Below are 20,234 nucleotides of genomic sequence, written 5' to 3'. Positions count from 1 at the left end.
GGGGGGAAATAAATTTAAAGATGAGGAAAGAGGAGTAATAAATTAATGGAGTGTGAAAACGTTCAAAGCTTTACAATACCGGGGGCACTGTTTGCTCAGATTTGGGGTGGGGGAAAAGCGGGGCAGGAGGTGTGCATGGGAGGGGGGGCAGGTTTATAAACTTTGGGTCATTTTCCTGTCATTTATTAACCCTGGCCCAGAGCAGTGGCTGAAGGAGGCAGAACGTCCCTCCCAATGCAGCACATCTGACACCCAGCGCTGACGGCAGCGGCACCGGAGCATCTCCCTGATGGATGCAGTCCTCCAGCATCCTGCTTTGTGCAAAGTTGGACTACAAGCCGGGAATACTTAGTGGTCAATTCTTTTCATTTTTCCTAAATTGCATTAGCATTAAACAAGCCATTGCCCCCATCATGTTTTATACACCACACTGACGCAGCGACGAAGCGCACTCAGCTACTGCACATCTTTGGGCTTCCAGCTTCCAATTTAATTCCATTTGCTCTGAGGTCCCGTGGCCTTCTCTTGTTTTTATACATATGTATCTGAACATATATTTTTTACAGCTCTTTCTGTGGAAATGAATAACCTGCCGCCAAAACCAGAGGAATTAAGATTAAACTTTTACATGAAATTTGGAACTTATTTCTTATAAGCTGATCTTTCACTTATCTCAAAGCCTGCACCAGTGGCACCAGCAGGGAAAGGGCTCTCCTTGCAGTTTCCAACGCTTCCATAGGAAATAACCTCATTCTAAAGAGTTTTTCATGCCAGTGTGTGTGTGCACCACTCCGCTTATTTGAATGGAGCTGTGCATCAGGGGAAGAATATACCCCTACGTGCATCTGTTTGTTTCTACAGAAAGTCCTATGAGTCTCATACACTACCTCTTCCAAAAGGAATTTTACAGCGTGCCAGGAAAACAAACAACAAAACGTGACAAGCACTCACCACGTTTCTCGTGTCACCTCACTTTAAGGATCTGAGTTCCCTTTGTGGAGTTCTCATAGTGGGAAAGCCTGTTCTAAGCGCTGCTGTTCCTCATTTCCTTACTCAGATCACCACCGTTGGCAGCTACTGACAGATTATGAAATGAACTGCATATTGTGACTAAAAATGACAGTAACTCCGTAACTAAAATCTGAAGATTACAATGAACTCTAAACCCATAAGCAACTTCCCTTCCGTACGCAGTTGGTTGCTCACTGAAGTGCTTCCCAGACACGACTTTAACAGAAGATTAAATAATGACAACGTGACAAATAAGTGTTAGCAAAATAGATGCTCATAAAACACATGGAAAATGAAAAGTGCTGCATTTTATCCTTAAAATATTCTACTAAAGGCCACATAAAAAACCAGCCTTTAATTGTGCGGGCGTATTGCAGGAGTCCTGAATCTCCACACTACAAGGATTCCCCAAATAAATCTCGTTCATTTAAACTGAGTTTGTACACAACATTTGTCTGCAACATAAAAGTAGAGGGGAAAAACTCCTTTTTTGTTCAGCTACAGCTGGAGGCAAAAGTACTTTGTGGGCAGTTTCAGGCGCTCCCCAGCACTGACCCACACCTCCCGCTGGCAGAGGGAAGTCAGCCCAAGCTGATGGGGGACAAACAGTGAGCCCACGTGCCATCAGCCTCAATCACCTCAACAAACCCAGCCACACGCTGAGGATCCATTCAGTTATGAATGGGTCCGTTATATATTCACATAGATATTAAACAAACCCAACAGCCTACAATTATCCACCCGGCCAGAGCGAGGTGCTGAGGGTTCTGTGACCAGCTATGAGCGCTTGCATCCAAAATGCAGATACTTCACATACAGTCCTTACAAAAAGCAGTTGCCTGAAAACCTTACTAGCTACATTCTAAAGTTTCACCTCTTCAACTGTTTTGCATTAAAAAATATACACAATTTCATGGCCTACTGACTTGCCAAATATTCTTTTACAAATGCGATCTGTTTTTTAATTAGAATAGCAAAAAAAAAATAAAAAAAAAAATAAAAGGGATCTTAAACTAGCAATCATGTTCTGCTCCCAGGTTAGAAAACAAGTTTTGGTCTGGAGCCATCCACAATGCAAGCACCCCAACCTCCCTCCCCAGCTCCAATGCCTCTGTGCATAGAGGGCAGCCTGAGCTGCATCCCCCAGACTCAGGTTTGGCACAAAGGGCACTGAGATGCCCAACGAGCACCATTGGCTGTGCCAACACATGGAGGGCACTGCAGCACAGGAGCTGCTTTTTCAGCCCACTCTCAAAGGAGAGGTTTCATTTCACAGCACGGAGAAAATACGGACAAAATCTGCTGGGTACCCAACGACAGCTTTCTTTTGGTCAGTAAATGTTTTCCACAGGAGATGCAGTGCAAAATCAGTGTATTTCCACGTACGCAGAATCTTTACAAGTCCATAAAACTGTCAGGAGAATTTGCTTAAAACAGCTTATAAAAATGGGAGAGAATGAGTCCCAGCCTATTATTCAATAACCATGTTTGTGAGGCATCTGCATAATCTAACCATGCATAAATTAGTATGTGTATTACAACAGTTATTTGCATAATAATAGCAAGTTAATAGATGCTTAAAGAGCACAGACCAACACCACCTTTAAATCAGACATGCCTCCAGGCACTCTGATCTGTATAGACCAAGATGCAGAAAGCAGCGCTCATAAAACACAAGAAAACATAAAAACCACATTCAAATAATTCATTTTAGTCCCTGGACACTTCACTTTTTCCCCTCTCCCAGGAAAGAACGATTTGAAGAACTACAGAATAAGTTTGTGCTTATGAATTCTAACACCCATCTCGCAACAAGAATTTAAAGGAAGCACCAAACATATTTGGGGATTGATGGTTCTGTTCAGAGCTTCGTGTTTTTTTCAAGCGTGCAAAGCAAAAATGGTAATACAGTGCAATGGCCATAGCCAAGTTGGAAATAGTTTTATGAGTTAGAAAATGTCAGAATATAAACACAAACACCAGTTAATGTTAGCATATCTCCACTTAAAAGGGAGAATCCAGAATCCTTTTACATATTCCACTCACATTATATCTTTGATTTGATTTTAGGCGGTTGTAACACCATTTAAAATTGGAACTGAAAAATGAATATAGAAAAAAGGAGTAGATGCATCTTCCTGGCATCAAAAGCAGTGCTGTACATATGGGATTATTTTTTAATCTCACAACAAAACAATCATTAACATCATCATAATTTTGCTTCTCTCCAGGGAAGAGAAAATCTCGAGTTTGGAAAAAAAAAAAAAAAAAAAATCAATACAGACTCCTAAATGACTCCTTCAAGATAGTACTTTTCAATTTAACAGGACAGATTTATTTGTATGTGGCTCAAATGTTCACAATTGCTCTCTGCACCTTCATACATAGGAATGAATGTCACAGTGGCAAACAGCAGTAATGAACAATCTTACCTGAGGATATGGAAACCTCCCAAGAGCAAGCTGGGAAAGGAAATAATATTTGTCTAGTTACACAGATTTGCATGGAGGGCACATTTTCTTAAAGAGAGAAAAGTACTCAACTCTTACTATTGTATAAATGGGAAAATGCCAGCAGAAGTACACAAAGAGCTGCATTTAGAATGGAGCCATTCACAACAATTAGCCCTTGTTTTACATTTCTGCATATTTCTGTATTTCTCAAGCTTTTGTCTGTACCACTCAGCGACTCTGTTTGATGCCCAAGTTCCTGAGGACTCTCTAAATTAAACCAGTTCAGCCTCAGCAGCGAGGCCACCGACACTGACCTTCCTGCTAATTATCTGCAATGAGCAGGTATTGTAGAGCATGCACTGAACTCCCTAAGTCCTTCCCTAAGCAGCTCAGAGTAAAATCTGGGTTATATAGCTGAGGTTTGTTTCCCTATCGGTGTCAAACCCAGCTAGGAACCTGTGTGTGAGATCTGGAGAGAGAACTTGGCACCTGCATTACAATACACGGGCTTTCCTTCAAACCTGCTTTCAATTGTGTGCCATATGAACAGCATGTGTTGTATCATCCCTTACTTGATGCATTACCGATGGAACTGCTAGTATTGGTGTTAGACTCAACAACATTAACACTGCCACAACGCCACAGCTAATAATCAGTCCACGAGAAATCCTGTGTTTGGTACAAGAGTTTAAGTTTCCCCCACAGGCATCTGAACCTTTGAAAGAATTTCAGCAAAATACAACCATTCTATTTTGTCTACCATCCAGTGAAGGACATGGGTTTTCAGAGTTGACACGGACTCCCCCAGAAGTGCACTGTAGGCAGTTATCCTTGTGTTCTGATGTGCTTTCTGAAGAAGCCCACGTCCCCGCACTGCCTACAAAAGAGCTGTAGGCAGGTGGGTTCGTGACACTGCTGCTAACTGGCACTTACGCTTCCCTTCCTTCAGGAGGTGGTTACCCTTGTCAGGCACAACAGCTGCCCAGGGAAGTGGTGGAGTCGCTGTCCCTGGAGGTGCCCAAGAACCTGGAGATGTGGCACTGAGGGACGTGGTCATGGGCATGGTGATGGGTTGGGGTTGGACTTGGGGATCTTTTCCAACCTTAACAACTCCGTGATACTGTGAACTTCAGGAGGCGATCTACCCAGAGTAATGGATGCAATGCCATCATCAATTTGTCTGCATGACAACCCACACTCACTTCAGGCCGAGCAGCAGCATCAGTGCCAAAGGTCTCAGCCGTGCTGTCTACTGCCAGCGCTGGGTGAAAGCACTGTACTGCTGCTGTCATTTGAGCTCTTCAGTGCCAGGGTTATTTGACCTAGGCAGACTGCAGCTGAGGCAGCTGTGCCTATATAACCTATGATGAAATTTCAGCCCGGTTGGCAGCACAGAACCACCTGAAGTACAAACAACAAGGCAGAGCTGTAGAAAGGTAGGGAAGCGGTGGAGCAAAGAGCAGCAGACATCACTCAGTCTCACCTGGTGAGGTACAGAGAGATGAGATGGCGATAAGGAGAAGCTGGCAGCAGAGAGGAAGCAAGCAGGCATCAGTGGAGATGATGCCATTTCTGCCATGCCAGTAGCCACCCAAGCCTATGTTGTATGGGACATTTGGCTGTAAGTCTTAAGAATTCAGTAAACTTCATCCAGATCCTCAGAGGAAAGACATGACAAGAGCAGGGTAGGTACCTGAAGTGTTTAAGAGGCACGCAACAGAGACCCAAAGAAAGGAAACAACTCTTTTGTGCAGCTCAGGGCTCCTCCTTGTAGGAAATTCACCCTTCCAGCAAACAAATGCAAGCTGAGCAGACTCGATGCTCCCCTTTTGTCACTGCTGTCTGGTTCTCCACTTCTCCCAGCTCAGCCAGTCACTTTCTGACGTCAGGCTTTGAAATACAATGCTAAATGGATAAAGGCAGGCCCTATGTTTTCTGTCATGCTCCGTCTTAAGGATCAGAAGCCACTAACACATACAGAACTGTTCCCTCTTCCGTTTTCTCATCTCCTGGGAGGCCCATCCTCAACTTACAGGAAGCTGCCCAAGATCCTACAGAGCACTGCTGCTGCAATACCCTATGCCTAACAATAAACCCATCAATGCCAAATAAACACTTTACAACAAACGAAACCAGAAGAAAACTTAATTTTCCCAACGACTACTGACTTAAGAACAGTCACGACAACAGCTACAGATTTGCAGGCACATCATATTTATCCCACAGTATAAATAAGAACAACATAATTACGGCTCTATACATAAGGTATCATTCTGCAGACCTTCTTCAAGCAGAAAACCTACCACTACCTCAGTGCTGGCTTCAGACTGAGCATTCCTGCCCTCAGGGATGATTCCTTTCCCTGACCACCACATGTTACAGTAGGGCTTTGCCTACATGACTCCAAAAGTCACTGAACAACTGAGGAAAGAGCAGTTCTCTGCCAGACTGAGGTATGCAGCGTACAAATGAGCCCCCAAGAATCCAAAATGCATTGGGCACGAGTTCTTTGGGGGCTGTTAACAAAGACAGACTGCTTGGTGAAGCTGCTCCCTGAGAACTGCAGAGCAAAGCAGCCCCAGATGGGTTGAGCAGCAGTTCTGCATTCCCAGAACCATCACTCAGCTCATCCAGTCAGAGTTGTTTCCCTCCTGCAAGATTGTCAAGGTATTATAAATTAAGAAACTTACCAAAGAGTATGTAATCTTCCCTGAAATAGCCTGCAGATATGTCACTGTACTAAATGTGTTTCAGATTTAATGAAGCTTTAATGTCCTTTTTAATTTTGCCTGTTTCTATATCACCAGGGGTCGAGCAAGGCAATCAGCACTCAAGAGGGTGGTTTGGTTTAAAACTAGGAAAAACTCATTTGCTTATGAGTTGCACTGTATTTTCTTAATTAAATTTACTAAGTAAAATGGTTTAAGTTCAGCCAACCAATGACCTCTGTACGCAGATTTAGATTTATAAATAGTGTCACAGTAAAAGCAAAGAAAGAACAAACCCCAAAACAAACAGATTAGAGCTTTGCTAAAGGGATTTCTGTACCCTCCATCATCCTGACTCCAGGAAGGCATTTAAACATGTGCAACTCAGCTTAAAGCAGAACGCAGAAAACGTAAACTACGAAGTTAAAACAGCGTCAAAAACTTCTCTGCATTCACATGAGGCAACTTGGGAACTTCTAATTTTGTTTTTAAGGCATTGTAGCCAGAATATAACATTTCAGTTTTCTGCAGTGAGGGACAGGAACCGACTGCTGCCTTATGTGGCTCTGGGTATTACAGAAGAGAGAAGGGAATGCTCAGACTCCGAGGTGCTGCTTCTCATTTCCCCGTGGGCCCCTTCACACTGCACAAGGACTGTAAAAAACCTCATTTTAAAAAGGCACAGTGAATTGCACTGCCAGCGTGGTACAGAAATATACACGGGAATCAAACCATACCAGCAAGAAAGATGTCAGAGTAACATTTCCCTTCACTATTTCATTTCAGAGCAACCGCATGCCTGCGCATTTTTTTCCTTTTGACTATTACTTGCATAGACATAAAGTAGCCCATCAGAATCAGAGCACTCCAAACGCTCATCTTCATGGGGATCAGTGAAGTTGCGTCCTAAAAAATGATTTCTGCTATGCAGTCTCTGATAGGAGCATTTGCTGAGACTCGGAGAGGTGCAGAGGGATGCACAGGGAGCACCATCGGGGTTTAAAACAGCAACTGATACGACGAGACATAAACACTCCAAAATGAGCCAATAAAATGCAGGGGTACAGTTGGTCAGGTTGGGTCAAAATGCGTTAAGAAGATAGAAAGAAAAGCAAAAACCACGAGGCAGCCAGTGTTTGGTAGGGTCAGGGCAGCCAGCATCAGGGTGAGGGCAGTTCTGGTAGAGGGAGGTGCCTGAAGCCTTTGTGCTGAGCAGCTGTAAGAAGAGCTGGAAAACAACTCCAACCAGGCTCAACCTGTTCGCGATTAAAAACATACACTTAACGTGCAGATAAGTGAAGACAAAAATCAAAACGACTTGTTGGAAAAACATAATTAACCATTCTGGAACTGAAACTGGAGATGCAGAAATCCTTGCTAACAAACCATTTTCCCCACGTTGCTTTCCTGCACACTTAATAAGAATTGCAGCAGCAGCAGTCCTTGTCCTGCTCAGAGAGGGACTGAGGGAAGGAAACCCACAACATATCTTCAGGGCACTTGGGCAATAAAGTCTCCCACTTAGATCAGTATCTACTGTGCTGTGCGAGTTGTTTTTTAATTTACAGTGACACTGAAAAGCACGGGATGCTTTCATTCTTAATTTAGACACATTCCATGTTTCTCAGCATAACTGCAAATTGAAAATAAGCACTCACAATATCGCTCGTGATCCAGCTGAAGGAGGACTTTATGGTCTGAAATGTTCTAAAATTTGTTCTTAATTACCTCGTGCACATTTTGCACAATTAAATTTCCATCTGAGGATTTTGCATTTAGATTGTGCACCGCAGTTAAACCCTCGTTTTATGGAGAAGCCGCCATCACTTCGGAACCTTCAGACATGGGAAACTTTAAAATCAGACTTAACTACTGGATAACATCAAATTCCCTGGGTGAAATTTCCTTCCAAGACCAATTTATCCATTCCTAGATAGACGGCTTAAAATCACCTGAAACTCTGCAGGGTACGGACCTTAATAAATATTAAATACCTCAAAAACTGCTCCAAGATTTTTCTTGCCTTCTAATATCAATTTTACCATCCTCTTATTGCTCAGTTTAAAGAAAAAAAAAAAAAAAGAGAAAATCCAAAAGGATATAACAGCAATTTACCAGCGTTAAAGTGCTTCTGAGGTTAAACTGACAACAAAGATGAACAGAAACACAAAGCATCTTGAAGTAGGGTTTCAATTAAATGTGCGGGATTTAGCAATGCAGGACGAGAAAAAAAAAGAGTTACAAATTAATTTAATCTTCTGCCTATAGTTTGCAGCTGCACTCCAAAGTGTCTGGGGCTTAAGAACAAAGCCTTGAAAGGCCTCGGAGTGAGGAAAGCTTCAATTTTTAATGTATAACGCCATTAGCTGATAACTTGTGGAATCTGCGACCCCCGCGGAGGGGCATAAGTGTGGTAACAGAGACTGATGAAGTGACATATTTGTTCGTGTCGGGAACCATGAGAAAGGAGGTTATTACTGACACCGCCAGGCCCACCAGAAATACGCCCTAATAACCTTTGGGACGTTCCTTGGCGTGAGCAGATGAGTTTCGAGGATCTCTCTACATAAAATATATTAAAAATCAAAGCCTAATTCACCTTAATTAAAGATAATTAGTTTCACTTTGACTTCTTTTAAATATGAGCCATAGTAAATGCGCCGCGTACCGAAGGCTGCGTGCAATCATGATTAAATGGCACATTTCCCCTCCACGGCCCTGCGGATGAGCGGGCTTTCACCGGCGGCGCTTCAAAGGTGCTGCCAAAGGGAGAGGAGCAAACACAGCCTCTGAAAGGGGAAACGGGCTCCAACTAAAAGAGGGGGGATCCAGAGCAGATGTAAGGAAGAAGCTTCTGCACTGAGGGTGGTGATGCTCTGCACAGGCTGCCCAGAGAGGCGCTGGTGCCCCATCCCTGCAGACAGCCAAGGTCAGGCTGGATGGGCTCTGAGCACCTGGAGGAGCTGTGGGTGTCCCCACTCACTGCAGGGGAGTGGGACCCGATGGCCTTTCGGGGACCCTTCCAACTCCGACGGTTCTGTGATGCTCTCCATCCATCCACTCACTCCACGTGATTTATTTCGCTGCTGCACACACTGCCCGCAGTGGCCTAAGAGCAATTGCAGGGAAACATGATACATGGAGGTCTCAACCCACGCAAACTGTACCTAAACTTACACTTTATTGCAGCTTAGTTCACAATCTTCACCTAATATAGGGTTACATCCCAGTGCAGCAAGCGGATAAATCATCCTGGAATATTACTGGGCTAAGTTTAGCTGTGAGTGGAGCATATGTGCTTCCGAGTCACTGAAGCAAAGGCCCATAAAATACACTAATTACTGGAAGTTATGGTCACTGAGTGATTGATAGCGCTCTGCAAGGCAACTTCCCCGTTTTCAGCTATTCTGACGGGCCTCCTCCACCACAGAGCAATTATTAATTCATGACCCAGCCCTCGGGCACTGCTACCTTCTACTTCTCATTCCGCTGCCACAAAAACGGTGATGTGGCTGGACACTGCCTTCCTTCTTCCCAATGGCCGCATGAAGTCGGCAGGCGTGGAAACTGAGCTAAAGGCCACTGCTTGGAGAAAGGCTCAACACAGCTCTGCGGGGGGAAGCAGCAAAAAAAACCCACCCCAGAAAACCTAGGCCAGCTTTCTCCTAGGAGCAAGTTTCTGAATTGCATCATCCTGCACAGCTGAATGACGTGTGTAAGGATTTATCTGTGTAAATCAGAAACACTCCACTGTGCACATTCAAAATGCTGCAGAGTAATGTCTGTTCATAAGGGAAATCTTGCAGAAGACCAAATCACGGTCTGCAGGACTTCCTGCTCACCATCAGCTCTCAATCGTGATCCTTCACCACCATCAGCTCCGTGCTGATGACATGTGGCTGATCACTCATCTCAGACTCTTCAGGAACAATCCCTCTGAAACCTCTGCTCCTTGACCAGATTACTTACAGATGCATCCTTATACCAATTTCCTGCAGTCAAACATCTTGAAGATTGAAGTGCTTTAAGAGAACCATCGCAAAGCAGAGCTGCTTCCCTTCTAGCACCCTCTTCAAACACGTTCCCCAATCTGTGTCCTCATGGACCGTGTGCTCCTCTTGCACCTCCACCTGTGCTCCCAGCCCAAGTGTGCTGCAGGCTCCAGGAGTCTGTTGGTGTTGTAGGCAAACAGTGCCTTCCCCACTCCAAAGCTACACGTGTACCTGAACAACATGATGCATGCTTGCTGGGTATGTGTCAGTGTGCCTACCTAAGGGAATGCTGAGATGCCATAAATCTGTAATATGACTGCTTGAAATATTGCTTAAAACAGCACATTAACACAAATGTCACAAATAACCAGCAGTCCCTGAAAGCTCTTACAAGGCACTGTCACTCAAACACATGGGTTTGTGTTCTGCTTCCAAAAACTGCTTGATCTGTGCCACAAGCAAACCACTTATTTCCTGCATTTAAATAAAATTCTGGCTGTATTTGTAGTGGAAAGGAGCCCTAGATCACCTGACAAAGACATGCAAGTCACTACACTTTGCCTCAACAAACAGCTTGGATCACAACCCCACTCTCTCCCCCAGATTCCTTTCTACCACTGTATCTCACACTGCTCTGTAGGAGACCGATCCTCTGTGCCCAGGGTCCAGCCAAGCCCTCCTCACCAACTCTGCCTTCACACACAGGCAATGGAAGGCAAGAAGGCTTGCTAAAAGAAAAAGGATTCACCGGGTAGCAGCCATGTAAGGCAGGATTAGGGTAATACAAGAAAAATGAAGCAACCTCATCCATCCTCCCGAGCAGGGCAACTTTTTTGGAAGGAGGCTGAATCAGTCACAGAACAAAAACAACACTCAGGTTCAGCCTGGAGTGTATTTTATGGCTGAGTTATAAACCCTCTGAAACACAGCTTTTTATAATGAAAATGCTGACGCAGTCCTCAGTGCAGTGACAGCAGTGTCACTGGCTTAAATTGAACTTGCTTTGTCAATCCCAGAACACTTAAGTAAAACTAATCTAAAAACCTCACGGGAACGCACAAACTGTTGGTGATGAAGCATTTTTGAACAGGTCCACGGATCAGGTATTAAATTTAATTCTCTTTAAAACAGTCCTGAAGAAAGAAATGCAAAGTGACAATGAAAAGCTGCACACATTTGGACATCTTTTACTTCTAAAGGAACACAGATGCTCACTGCCTCCCAAAACTTCGGTCCTACCCACATCCTACTTCTCTGCTCCTGAGTTTTCTGAACCTTCAGAAGTAACAGTTTGGTTTCTCATTACAGATAGCATTGCAGCAAAGAAATTCAAGGCATTTCAAGGCTCAGAAGATGATTAAAGAAAATAAGCAGATTTAGGTCACTGCTATTTTATACTATCATATGTTTTAAAAGCAAAACAAAACAAAGCAAATTCACAACCTTGCTGTCTTGGTTCCACATGTCATTTCATCCCAATTAATGTGCTCTAACTGCATTAACTTGAAGCTGTAGGGATTGGAGTACCACACTACAAAGCAGAGATGATTTTATAATCCTACAGCAAATGCTAGCTTCCCATTTTAACAGCTCCATCAACAAGAGCCCAAGCGTCTGCACTGCCAATCCCCATGTCAATACAGTGCTACTTTAATGACAGTGACCTTGTGTGGCTCTTGGAGCATCTTCTTCACCTTTTTTGAGACATTTTTCTGAGCCGCTGTCCTTGCTTTCATCATTTAACACATCACTCAAACCACTTCAGTACAAGAGCGATGGCGCTGAAGAGAGGTCTCGGAGGATCAGATGACATACCAATTAACAAAGCACACAGAACCAAATTGTTTGGTACATCTGGTTCAGGACACATCCAGGGAAAGTGAGAGAGGGGAAAAAAAAAAAAGAAGTTGAGAAGGTTTGAAAGAGGAGAAAAATGTAAATGCAATGCGTTTCCCTAATGCTGCATAAGTTGCTGTGAAATTCATCCTTTAAATCAATCTCATGACCATTAAGATTGCTCAATAATAATCCCTAACTAAGCTCCAAAGTCTTGGTCTTTGTGGAGGACCATTGGATTGCTGCTGCACACAGAAATACATTCAGCAATACGCTCAGCAAAGGAACCAGTAAAACCTGCTGCACGTCACCCGTGCATTTATATCACTATTCCACTGTGACTCAAAATGAACACCACAGTCAAGTATTAATGTAATACAATCTCATTTCAGCCCTTTGTTGCACAGATTCATTTACAGACAGCGTGAGTATGTTCTGCAGCTCTCCAAAATTGTGAGGACTCTCCAGTATCACAGTCCATTGAAATCTGCAGTAAAACAAATTAACAGCGCCGCATCCCCTGTGACACTTTCAAGTATGTCATTATCCTATATTCAGAGTTAACTTCAATCAGACTCGGAAGATTTACAAGACCTGAATGCAATGATTCAGCATTAAATATTTTCATTTTGGTTAAACCAAGCGGCAAGGAACGTATTGTTTGAAAACATGACAATAGCCATCGAGAACTTCTGGGCTGTAAGGAATGCTGTTTGTCTGGATGCCAGGGGTCAGCACCAACACAACTCCACCCCAATCCCATCTTCTGCTACAAACATCCACTGCACTTCACTGCACAAGCATTCACTACACTTAACAAAAGGAAATGGCAGCTGTGTTTCTCAGTAACTGCAGAGCACACTTTTGTCAGGCTGTACAAGAGACCACACAAGCCATCAGTGGTTGGAAAGAGCTGCTTGTTGGGAAGGAGCAAACAGAAGGATCTGTGCAAGCAGCAGCCAGTGACAGCCATCATCCCAACGCTTCATTTTGGTAAGACCTTTTCCACTCTAAAACTATCTTTGTAAGAAATCCTTCCAAAAGCACTCGTGAATGCTTTAATGCTTTACAGATTAAACATTTTGCATGGGCATCAAACAGCTCAAAGCCTGAATCTGCACAGCCCTATTTGAACCCTAACGGTGGGCCTCTCTATCCTGCCTGATGAAGCTGAGATACAGAAATAGTGTCATTCTTGGCTGAAAGGCCCCTTGTACTGGGCCTATTTTCCACTCTCAAATGGAGATTTGGTGGAGGGCTCCATGTTGCACATTTGCAGAGGCTCTCTCCACCTTACTGAACTTGGTAAGAACAAATCCATTCTAAATACAGACAGGCATCTAAGCAAGAGTTAAAAGCATGCGTACATAGAAGAGCATGCAAAGACCATATTAAAACAGTTTGATATTAATTTTCCTTTGATTCTCCCAAAGTGCACGAGTAAATGACAGACATTTACATACCTCCATGAAGGAAATCCCTAAACTCCAAACGTCCGAATGAATCCCGTACTGCTCTCCTGAAATCCGTTCTGGCTGCAAAGAGATGGAAAGGAATATCATGAGCCCAGCAGACAAACAAGGGTCCTTCCACAAAAGGGCACACAAACCACCTGATGAAATGCCAAGGATCTTAAAGTTTGTTATTACCTTGATTCTGCAAGAGCAAAGGGCTCGGTCAGACTCAGGCTCGTGGCCGTGCGCTGCTACGCACCTTGTAGGGTTGGCCTTGGCATTTGTGCTTGGGCTGTTTTAGTCAGCAAAAAGCCATTGGAGGCCAAGTTGTAAGAGTCCATCAGTGGTACACACCTATCTGTGAGCCTGGACGCGGCAGTGAGGTAGGCTTACAGCAGGAAAACAGACTCCTCAGGCTGGGTTGGGCAGTAAGTATGGCTTAAGAGGCAAAGTTATTGAAGTCAAAGTAATAAATGAAGTCACGTGGCAGACATTTCATTTTATAGATATTTAACTAATTTCATTTTTGATCCGTGGAAAAAAAAGAAAGCCTTCGCTCAAAGCTATTAATAACAAATTTAATGCTTCACGAAATAGAAGGCTGCAAGATGTAACTGCTAGTTTTTACTTGAAAGCCACAATTTCAGCATTTCCAAGGTCAAGTGCAGCAGGAAATGTAACAATAAAAGGCTCCGTGAGACTTCTCTCCCCACTGTGCTGCTAATGCACCTGTCTAGCTCTACCATCTACAAAGCACCGGCTGTATTTTTAGTCCTCAATAATCCAGAGACCTTTTTTAGAAAACCAACTCCCAAATTAGTGCCAGTCCAATGCGTTTTCTGATGTTTGCTCTGCACCACTAATCCCAGGTCAAGAGCTTTTACTGCAATGTGAACATTAAGTAAAAAACAGCATTGCCCACGCTGCCTTCAAGGGGAGCCTTCCAAAACTGCCACCATCTGAAAATAAAGAGAAACTACAACAAAAGGTTTTTGAATGAGCCACCAAAAATTGTCTTTTTGTTTGTTTGTTTTTGGTGGTTTTAATTAATTTTTTGGTTTGCTTGTTTCTTTTTCTGAGGGGAAGAATTTTTATTTAATTTTATTCTTTTTTTTTTTCCATTAAAGGACATCACAGTGAGCAAATATAAAGAGTTTAGTGACATGAATTTCTCTTCCAAAAGTCTGGAGCAGAAGACAGAAACAAGAATGACACATGGAAAAAGTAAGGCGTGCAATGCACAGCTCACCCTCATGATACACAGCTCAGAGACCTTTATTCTAAAGATTTCTACCTCTGGTTACCTTTTTCACCTAAAAAGTTTGTTGTTTTTTTTTCCCCTGTACATAGTAGGAGATATAATAATAATAATAATAATAATAATAATTTTTTTTTCAGAAAATGCATTTTTATTTTAAACATAGTTTAATTTGTTATCGTTTCAAATTCGCTCCTGATGAGCACACTGTTAATTTGATGACAAAAATTTCATTAGCAAAACAGCTTTAATGTGGGCAGTCAGATCAAATACATTTGAGCTTAAACTTCTTTCTCAATCAATAGAACAATGCATCACAGTCATCCAGAAAGAAGAAGAAAAAATGTAACCTATTCAACGTACACCTGGGAAAGAGAACAGTAATCTGGATTAGTACAGCGAAAGCATAATACAGTTTAATTATTAGATCTGCTGAAGACCACTCTAAAAGCAAGAGCCGAGTTGGAGAAGTTATTACTTTGATGCTGTTGGCTTGTCTGAATCACAGTGGTGCAGCTGTTTTAGGGAACAGAGGCACGGACACCAGCAGGCTCACTGCAATGTATACGACCAGATTCTTTATTTTAAACAATTTTGATGCACGTAATATTCCGGTGACAAAGGACAACCCAAGTCCTTCTAGGATGGTGGCACGAGTGTTTCACAAGCCACATAATGACTACACCTTGACTAGAAAAGCACTTAGCAAATAAATGGGCACCCAGAGCTGCTTTCTCCTTACAAGAAAGTAAGGAAAAATACCTGAAAGCGATGAAAGGTCATGGATTTCTCTCTCCACTTTTCCGAGGTTTGAAAAACAAGAATCAACCATTCTGTACAGCTGCCTGCACTTTGGTGCTGTGGGCTTTTTTGTTTGCTTGCTGTTAAACAAGCTGAAGGCTGATTTTTTCCCCCCACTGATACCATGACAGAAGTAGTTGGCAAATAAGAAATTGTAATGACCAAAAATAAAAGACAACAATTACTGCAATCCTAAACTGAAGCATTTAAGTCCTCACATTCATTAAACAAAGAGCGCTGATGAACAGAAAGCAAACGCTGATGTCTGTGCAGTGAGCATTCCCTGGACTGAAATGCTTATAGAGCAGCGAAAGGCCCTGATGTCTCCTGACACATGGTAGAACACCACCCAACACGCGGGGCAGTGGCCTGGTATTATCAGCCCAGGTATGCAAACTTCAAATTTGCACATGGCAGTTTCCCATGGGAAACACCCACACAGATGTGCAGGTATCAGAACGCCCATGGGACTGACTCATATCTGAATGCTCAGCACAGCGGGCCCCATTCTCTGCACAGTAACGCCATCAGTGCTCTGCAAGGACCCATGGGCTCCCGAGGGAAAGCTGCATCTATTTATTTTTCAGTGTTGGACTGGCTCTCCTCTTTGTTCCCAGCTGTTGCGGTGCACGAAAGACAACCAGAAGGCACACGCAGAGCAGAATGCTCTTCTGATGCTATTCTCCATATCAGCAAAGCCTGCCGTTGTCACTGAGCTGCCACGTGAGCGTAGAGATGTTCTGTGACACACCATCACAGCAAGGGCAGGGGAGAGGAGGTCTGAGAGCCAATTTAGAATATATCCTCACCACGTAGAACAGGACTGTGAACAAATACTTGTATTTACATGTTATTCCTACATAAATCCACTTACCGCCATGTAAGCATTTGTTCCGACATACGTCTTGGCTATAGAATTCACCAGCTATCAGACAAAACAGTCTGTTAGAACAATATAAAGATAATGCGGAAATAAAATGGGCAATTATTCCTCATTTAACCTACAATCATCATTCCTATAAATCAACTAAAAATTATGTAAAAGGGAACAAATTTATCCGCAAAGGCATTAAAAATGATTAAATCTCTCTTTTGTTTGGAGCTCCCATTTAAACAAGTGCCGCATTACCGTTTATGGCAGATAACCTTAAACCGTTCTGTTAAACAGGATGCTTATCGCTTTAGTACCCCACACCAGTCTGATATAAAAAGTCAATTTGACGTAGGATTGAAGGCGCTCGTTTTTCAGTCAGCTGGCTCAAGATGTGCATAAAGCCACATTCATCACTTGAATGCAACCAGCACTAAATACGCTCGAAGGGACAACAGACCCTGACAACTTATCATACCGGGCTGACCTTCTCTTTGGTCCCGGCGCTTGGCTGAGAGTAAAGGTGCTGAAATTCAAATCACCAGCACGGCAAGCTCGTGGGTCACTAGCAGAGAAGTCCTCCAGGGAGGCCCAAAATGGAAATTAATTAAAATTTGTGCTGCACATTGTAAAAGCCCACCACTATTGTTACTCCCAATATTAATTTTTATTGTGGGCCAGTTGGGCTCCCCAGACACATCTCTCGTTCTGCCCTCCCTTTTGTCTGGCCAAAAAGCTTTCATATCAAAGCTGCATATCAATGAAGTTTGCTATTCGTAAGTAGTAATTACAATATCAGCAGTTTTTACTGTCATTAAACAATGAACAATCATATTCAGATGGAGAAAAGTCGCCCGGAGATTCGAGCTGAATGGCTGGCTCCCAGCAGAGGGGGGCTGCCCGCCCGGCAGCCAGGTGACTGCAGCATGAGACGTGCAATGGATTACCTGGGTGCTCACCCCGAAGTCACACAGCTTCACCTGCCCTCGTGTGTTCACCAGCATATTGGACGGCTTCACATCTGCCAAACAAAACCAGAGGTCATCTGAGTTATCCTGGAGGCGTCCAGAGATGGTTGTGATTCTAATACAAGAGTTGGGGTGACCATCACCGGCGTGATAGATTTTAATAGAAAACATTTCAAAGGTATGTTTCAATTACAACCTCTGGTTTGTAGCTGTCATCAGCACAGGTGACGTTACACCTGTCCCCCAAAGAGCAGCAATCCGTGCTGTTGAAGCTGCAGGTGACACCAGCTGGGAAGAGGCCACCAGAGCTCTGCAGGATGGGATCTGGAATTCAAAGCAATCCTGACAAATGCGACTGAAAAAAATATGCTGAAATTCAATAGGGACAAGTGGAAGCACTACGTTTTAAACGAGGATTAATCAGAACAATCCACTGCCTGGGCTGGGATGGGGCTGCAGGAGAAGACGATGCAAGGGAGAAAATCAAACACTAAAAATCCCATAGAGCTATGCAGGAACAGATGTGCACCGTAAAACCAGACTGTAAGTGCAGAGCTCCCATCACTGACCCCCTCTGATGTACAAGAAGTTCTGTTGCACACTGTAAAACCAACGTGCAAATAAAGCACTAAGCACCCAGCCAAGCTACACCATGAGAACAGCAGCATGCATGGTATGGCCAGGCTTACACAAGGGAAGATGAGAGCTCAGCCTAATCGCTGCCTTCTTCTGTCATTATGGGTTAAATGCAGCCACTCATCTCCCTGCTTCTTTAAAAGAGAACACTAGTTGGGTGCAGATGGATGAAACCCAACTAGGAAAGAACCTAATTTGGTTTATCATTAAGTTTGCCTTTCTTTAGCAGATGTCTTCTGGTACCACAGTAGCTCGCTTAATTTGTCCCTGTAATGTAAAAATGTATAACCTCAATTAGCAAGCTGATTAAACGCTTCCCTATATTTGAGCTAAAAAAACACTTTAGGAGGGGGGAGCGTTCAATAACACTTTATACAGCTTCACAGGATCCGCACGTTTAATTTCGGTATCAATACTCGTAGTACATTTTGCAATTTCCTCCCAAAGCCAAGAGGAAAAATCAGTGCCGGGTGCCTCCGCTGCACGACAGCATGCACAGCTTTGGGTGTGCTGACCTCTGCTTCGACTGCCACCCATGCACCAGTCTTTGGCAGACAATTACCTGCCCTCCAGCTGCAGGGGATGAGGCAAAATCCTGCGACAGAGCAATCCACGGCCCCAAACTGCTGCACACGTACCAGTGTTTTAGGAATATTCTTTCTAACCGAAGCTTCAAGAAGACTCTCACATTTGCTTATGGCAACCTCCAGGCAATGTGCCTGCCGAGCTGCTTTGCTGAGTGCCATGGGATGGGCACAGCACACCAGTGGGCCCTGCGCTCATCCCAAGCACTGCAAGGTGTGCAGCCATCCCACCCGACCTTCCCAAGGACACAGCATCGCTTTCTGACAGCACAGCAATCCTCTCTCTCAGCTCAGCACAGGTCTGGGCAGACAGAAGGATGCTCTGAGCACGAAATGCCACGACCCTGCAGAAGGTTTGCTTCTATAAGGGCTCGGCTGGGTGTGAGAAGGAGGCAGGGTGTTCTCCCACTTCTCATTCCCTTAACACGGCCTGCCCAGAGGAAACCACTGAGCCCAGAGCCAGCACCTCGTGCCATGGGGGATCAGCAGATCCCACCTCCCCACTCCCGACACGTGGCACCTGACAGTAAGTCGATATCATTTTAATTGAATGGCCATCTGTCATTCATTAAGCGTCGCCTGATCCGAAAATCCTTCCATTCACTAAAAATAAATAAACCAAAACAACAATGGCAAAATCCTAAAAGAGAAAGAAAGCAATGGGGAAATGAGTCCATTAGGGACGAAGGAAGGCAGTGCAGGTCGGGACCCGCAGAGCAATCCGCAGCCAAACAAGCACTGCTGAGAACAAACCCTGGTGGTCTTTGCAGCACAGTTTACGTAGCACTACAAATGGAGAACGTGAGCAAATGTTTGCTACAAATTCCAACGGTTGTGTCTGTTTCCTTGAGAAAAAAGAAAAAGGAAATGACAACCCAAGACAAAAATGTCACTCTGGAAAGTAACTCACATTGAAGGGAAGGAGGAAGAATAATCACCCCATCAGTAAATTGGCCTTTATGTTCATAAACCACTTCAGCTAATGGGTTAAATATTTTTTGGTTTTGGAAAACAAATGTGCATAAATAATGTTCTGCACCATCTGCTTGTGATTAATATTACTGTTTAGAAGTGAAAGAATTTAAACAAGAGCCAAAAGGGGTCATTATGCTGCCATTACCAGTGCTTGCTTCATACAAATGACTTCTACGAAGCATCATTATAGAGGGTGAACAAGTTCTCTTTGTGATCTAAGTCGTTTCACCTCTGCAGATAAATGGGACCTCCAAGCTCTTACTCACCAGTAAACACACGCGTCAGGGCTTCAGCTTTGCCAACACCCGACATTTCACTCATCTTGGTTCATTGAAAGGAAAACGGATTTATGATTGTAGGAAAAAAAAAAACAAACATCTCCCAGGTTTCTAAAAGCTGTCTCTCGACTTTCAGCGTTTTCCTCACGTCAGGCTGCAATATGCCAGGTTCAAGGGAGACCAGATACAAAAGCCATCTTAGCCGAGGACAGCTCACGGAACATTACTGTGAACAAAGTGAAGCTGCTGAAAGAATGAAAATATTTCCAATATTTTCTTGCCAAATGACCTCTGCAGCACTTTTTGCTGTGATTTTTATTTTTCTGAACTAAGCCCAAGCAATGTGTAAGTGTGCAGCTATGGGTACAGCCACGCGTGCACACGGTCTGTAATGCACACACAAGTGCCC

The 20,234-nt window shown here is 43.7% G+C and overlaps 1 protein-coding gene across 2 annotated transcripts in view; it reads right to left on the bottom strand.

The window, feature by feature from the left end:
• Nucleotides 1-20,234, bottom strand: part of MAP2K5 (mitogen-activated protein kinase kinase 5) — a 111,073-nt gene that overhangs the window by 37,801 nt on the left and 53,038 nt on the right. Inside the window, exons 14-17 of one of the 2 annotated variants that reach the window (XM_010717608.1) lie at nt 17,332-17,405; nt 16,388-16,438; nt 13,464-13,535; nt 3,444-3,473 (exon numbers count right to left, since the gene is read on the bottom strand). In XM_010717608.1, coding sequence (XP_010715910.1) covers nt 3,444-3,473; nt 13,464-13,535; nt 16,388-16,438; nt 17,332-17,405 — 227 coding nt within the window. The remainder of the gene's footprint in view (nt 1-3,443; nt 3,474-13,463; nt 13,536-16,387; nt 16,439-17,331; nt 17,406-20,234) is intronic. The other variant, XM_031555358.1, reaches the window with a different exon arrangement.

Source organism: Meleagris gallopavo, chromosome 12 (genome assembly GCF_000146605.3).
Source record: "Meleagris gallopavo isolate NT-WF06-2002-E0010 breed Aviagen turkey brand Nicholas breeding stock chromosome 12, Turkey_5.1, whole genome shotgun sequence".
Lineage (NCBI taxonomy): Eukaryota > Metazoa > Chordata > Aves > Galliformes > Phasianidae > Meleagris > Meleagris gallopavo.
The sequence above is the reverse complement of the archived record's forward strand: the minus strand, read 5'-3'. Positions and strand labels throughout refer to the sequence as shown.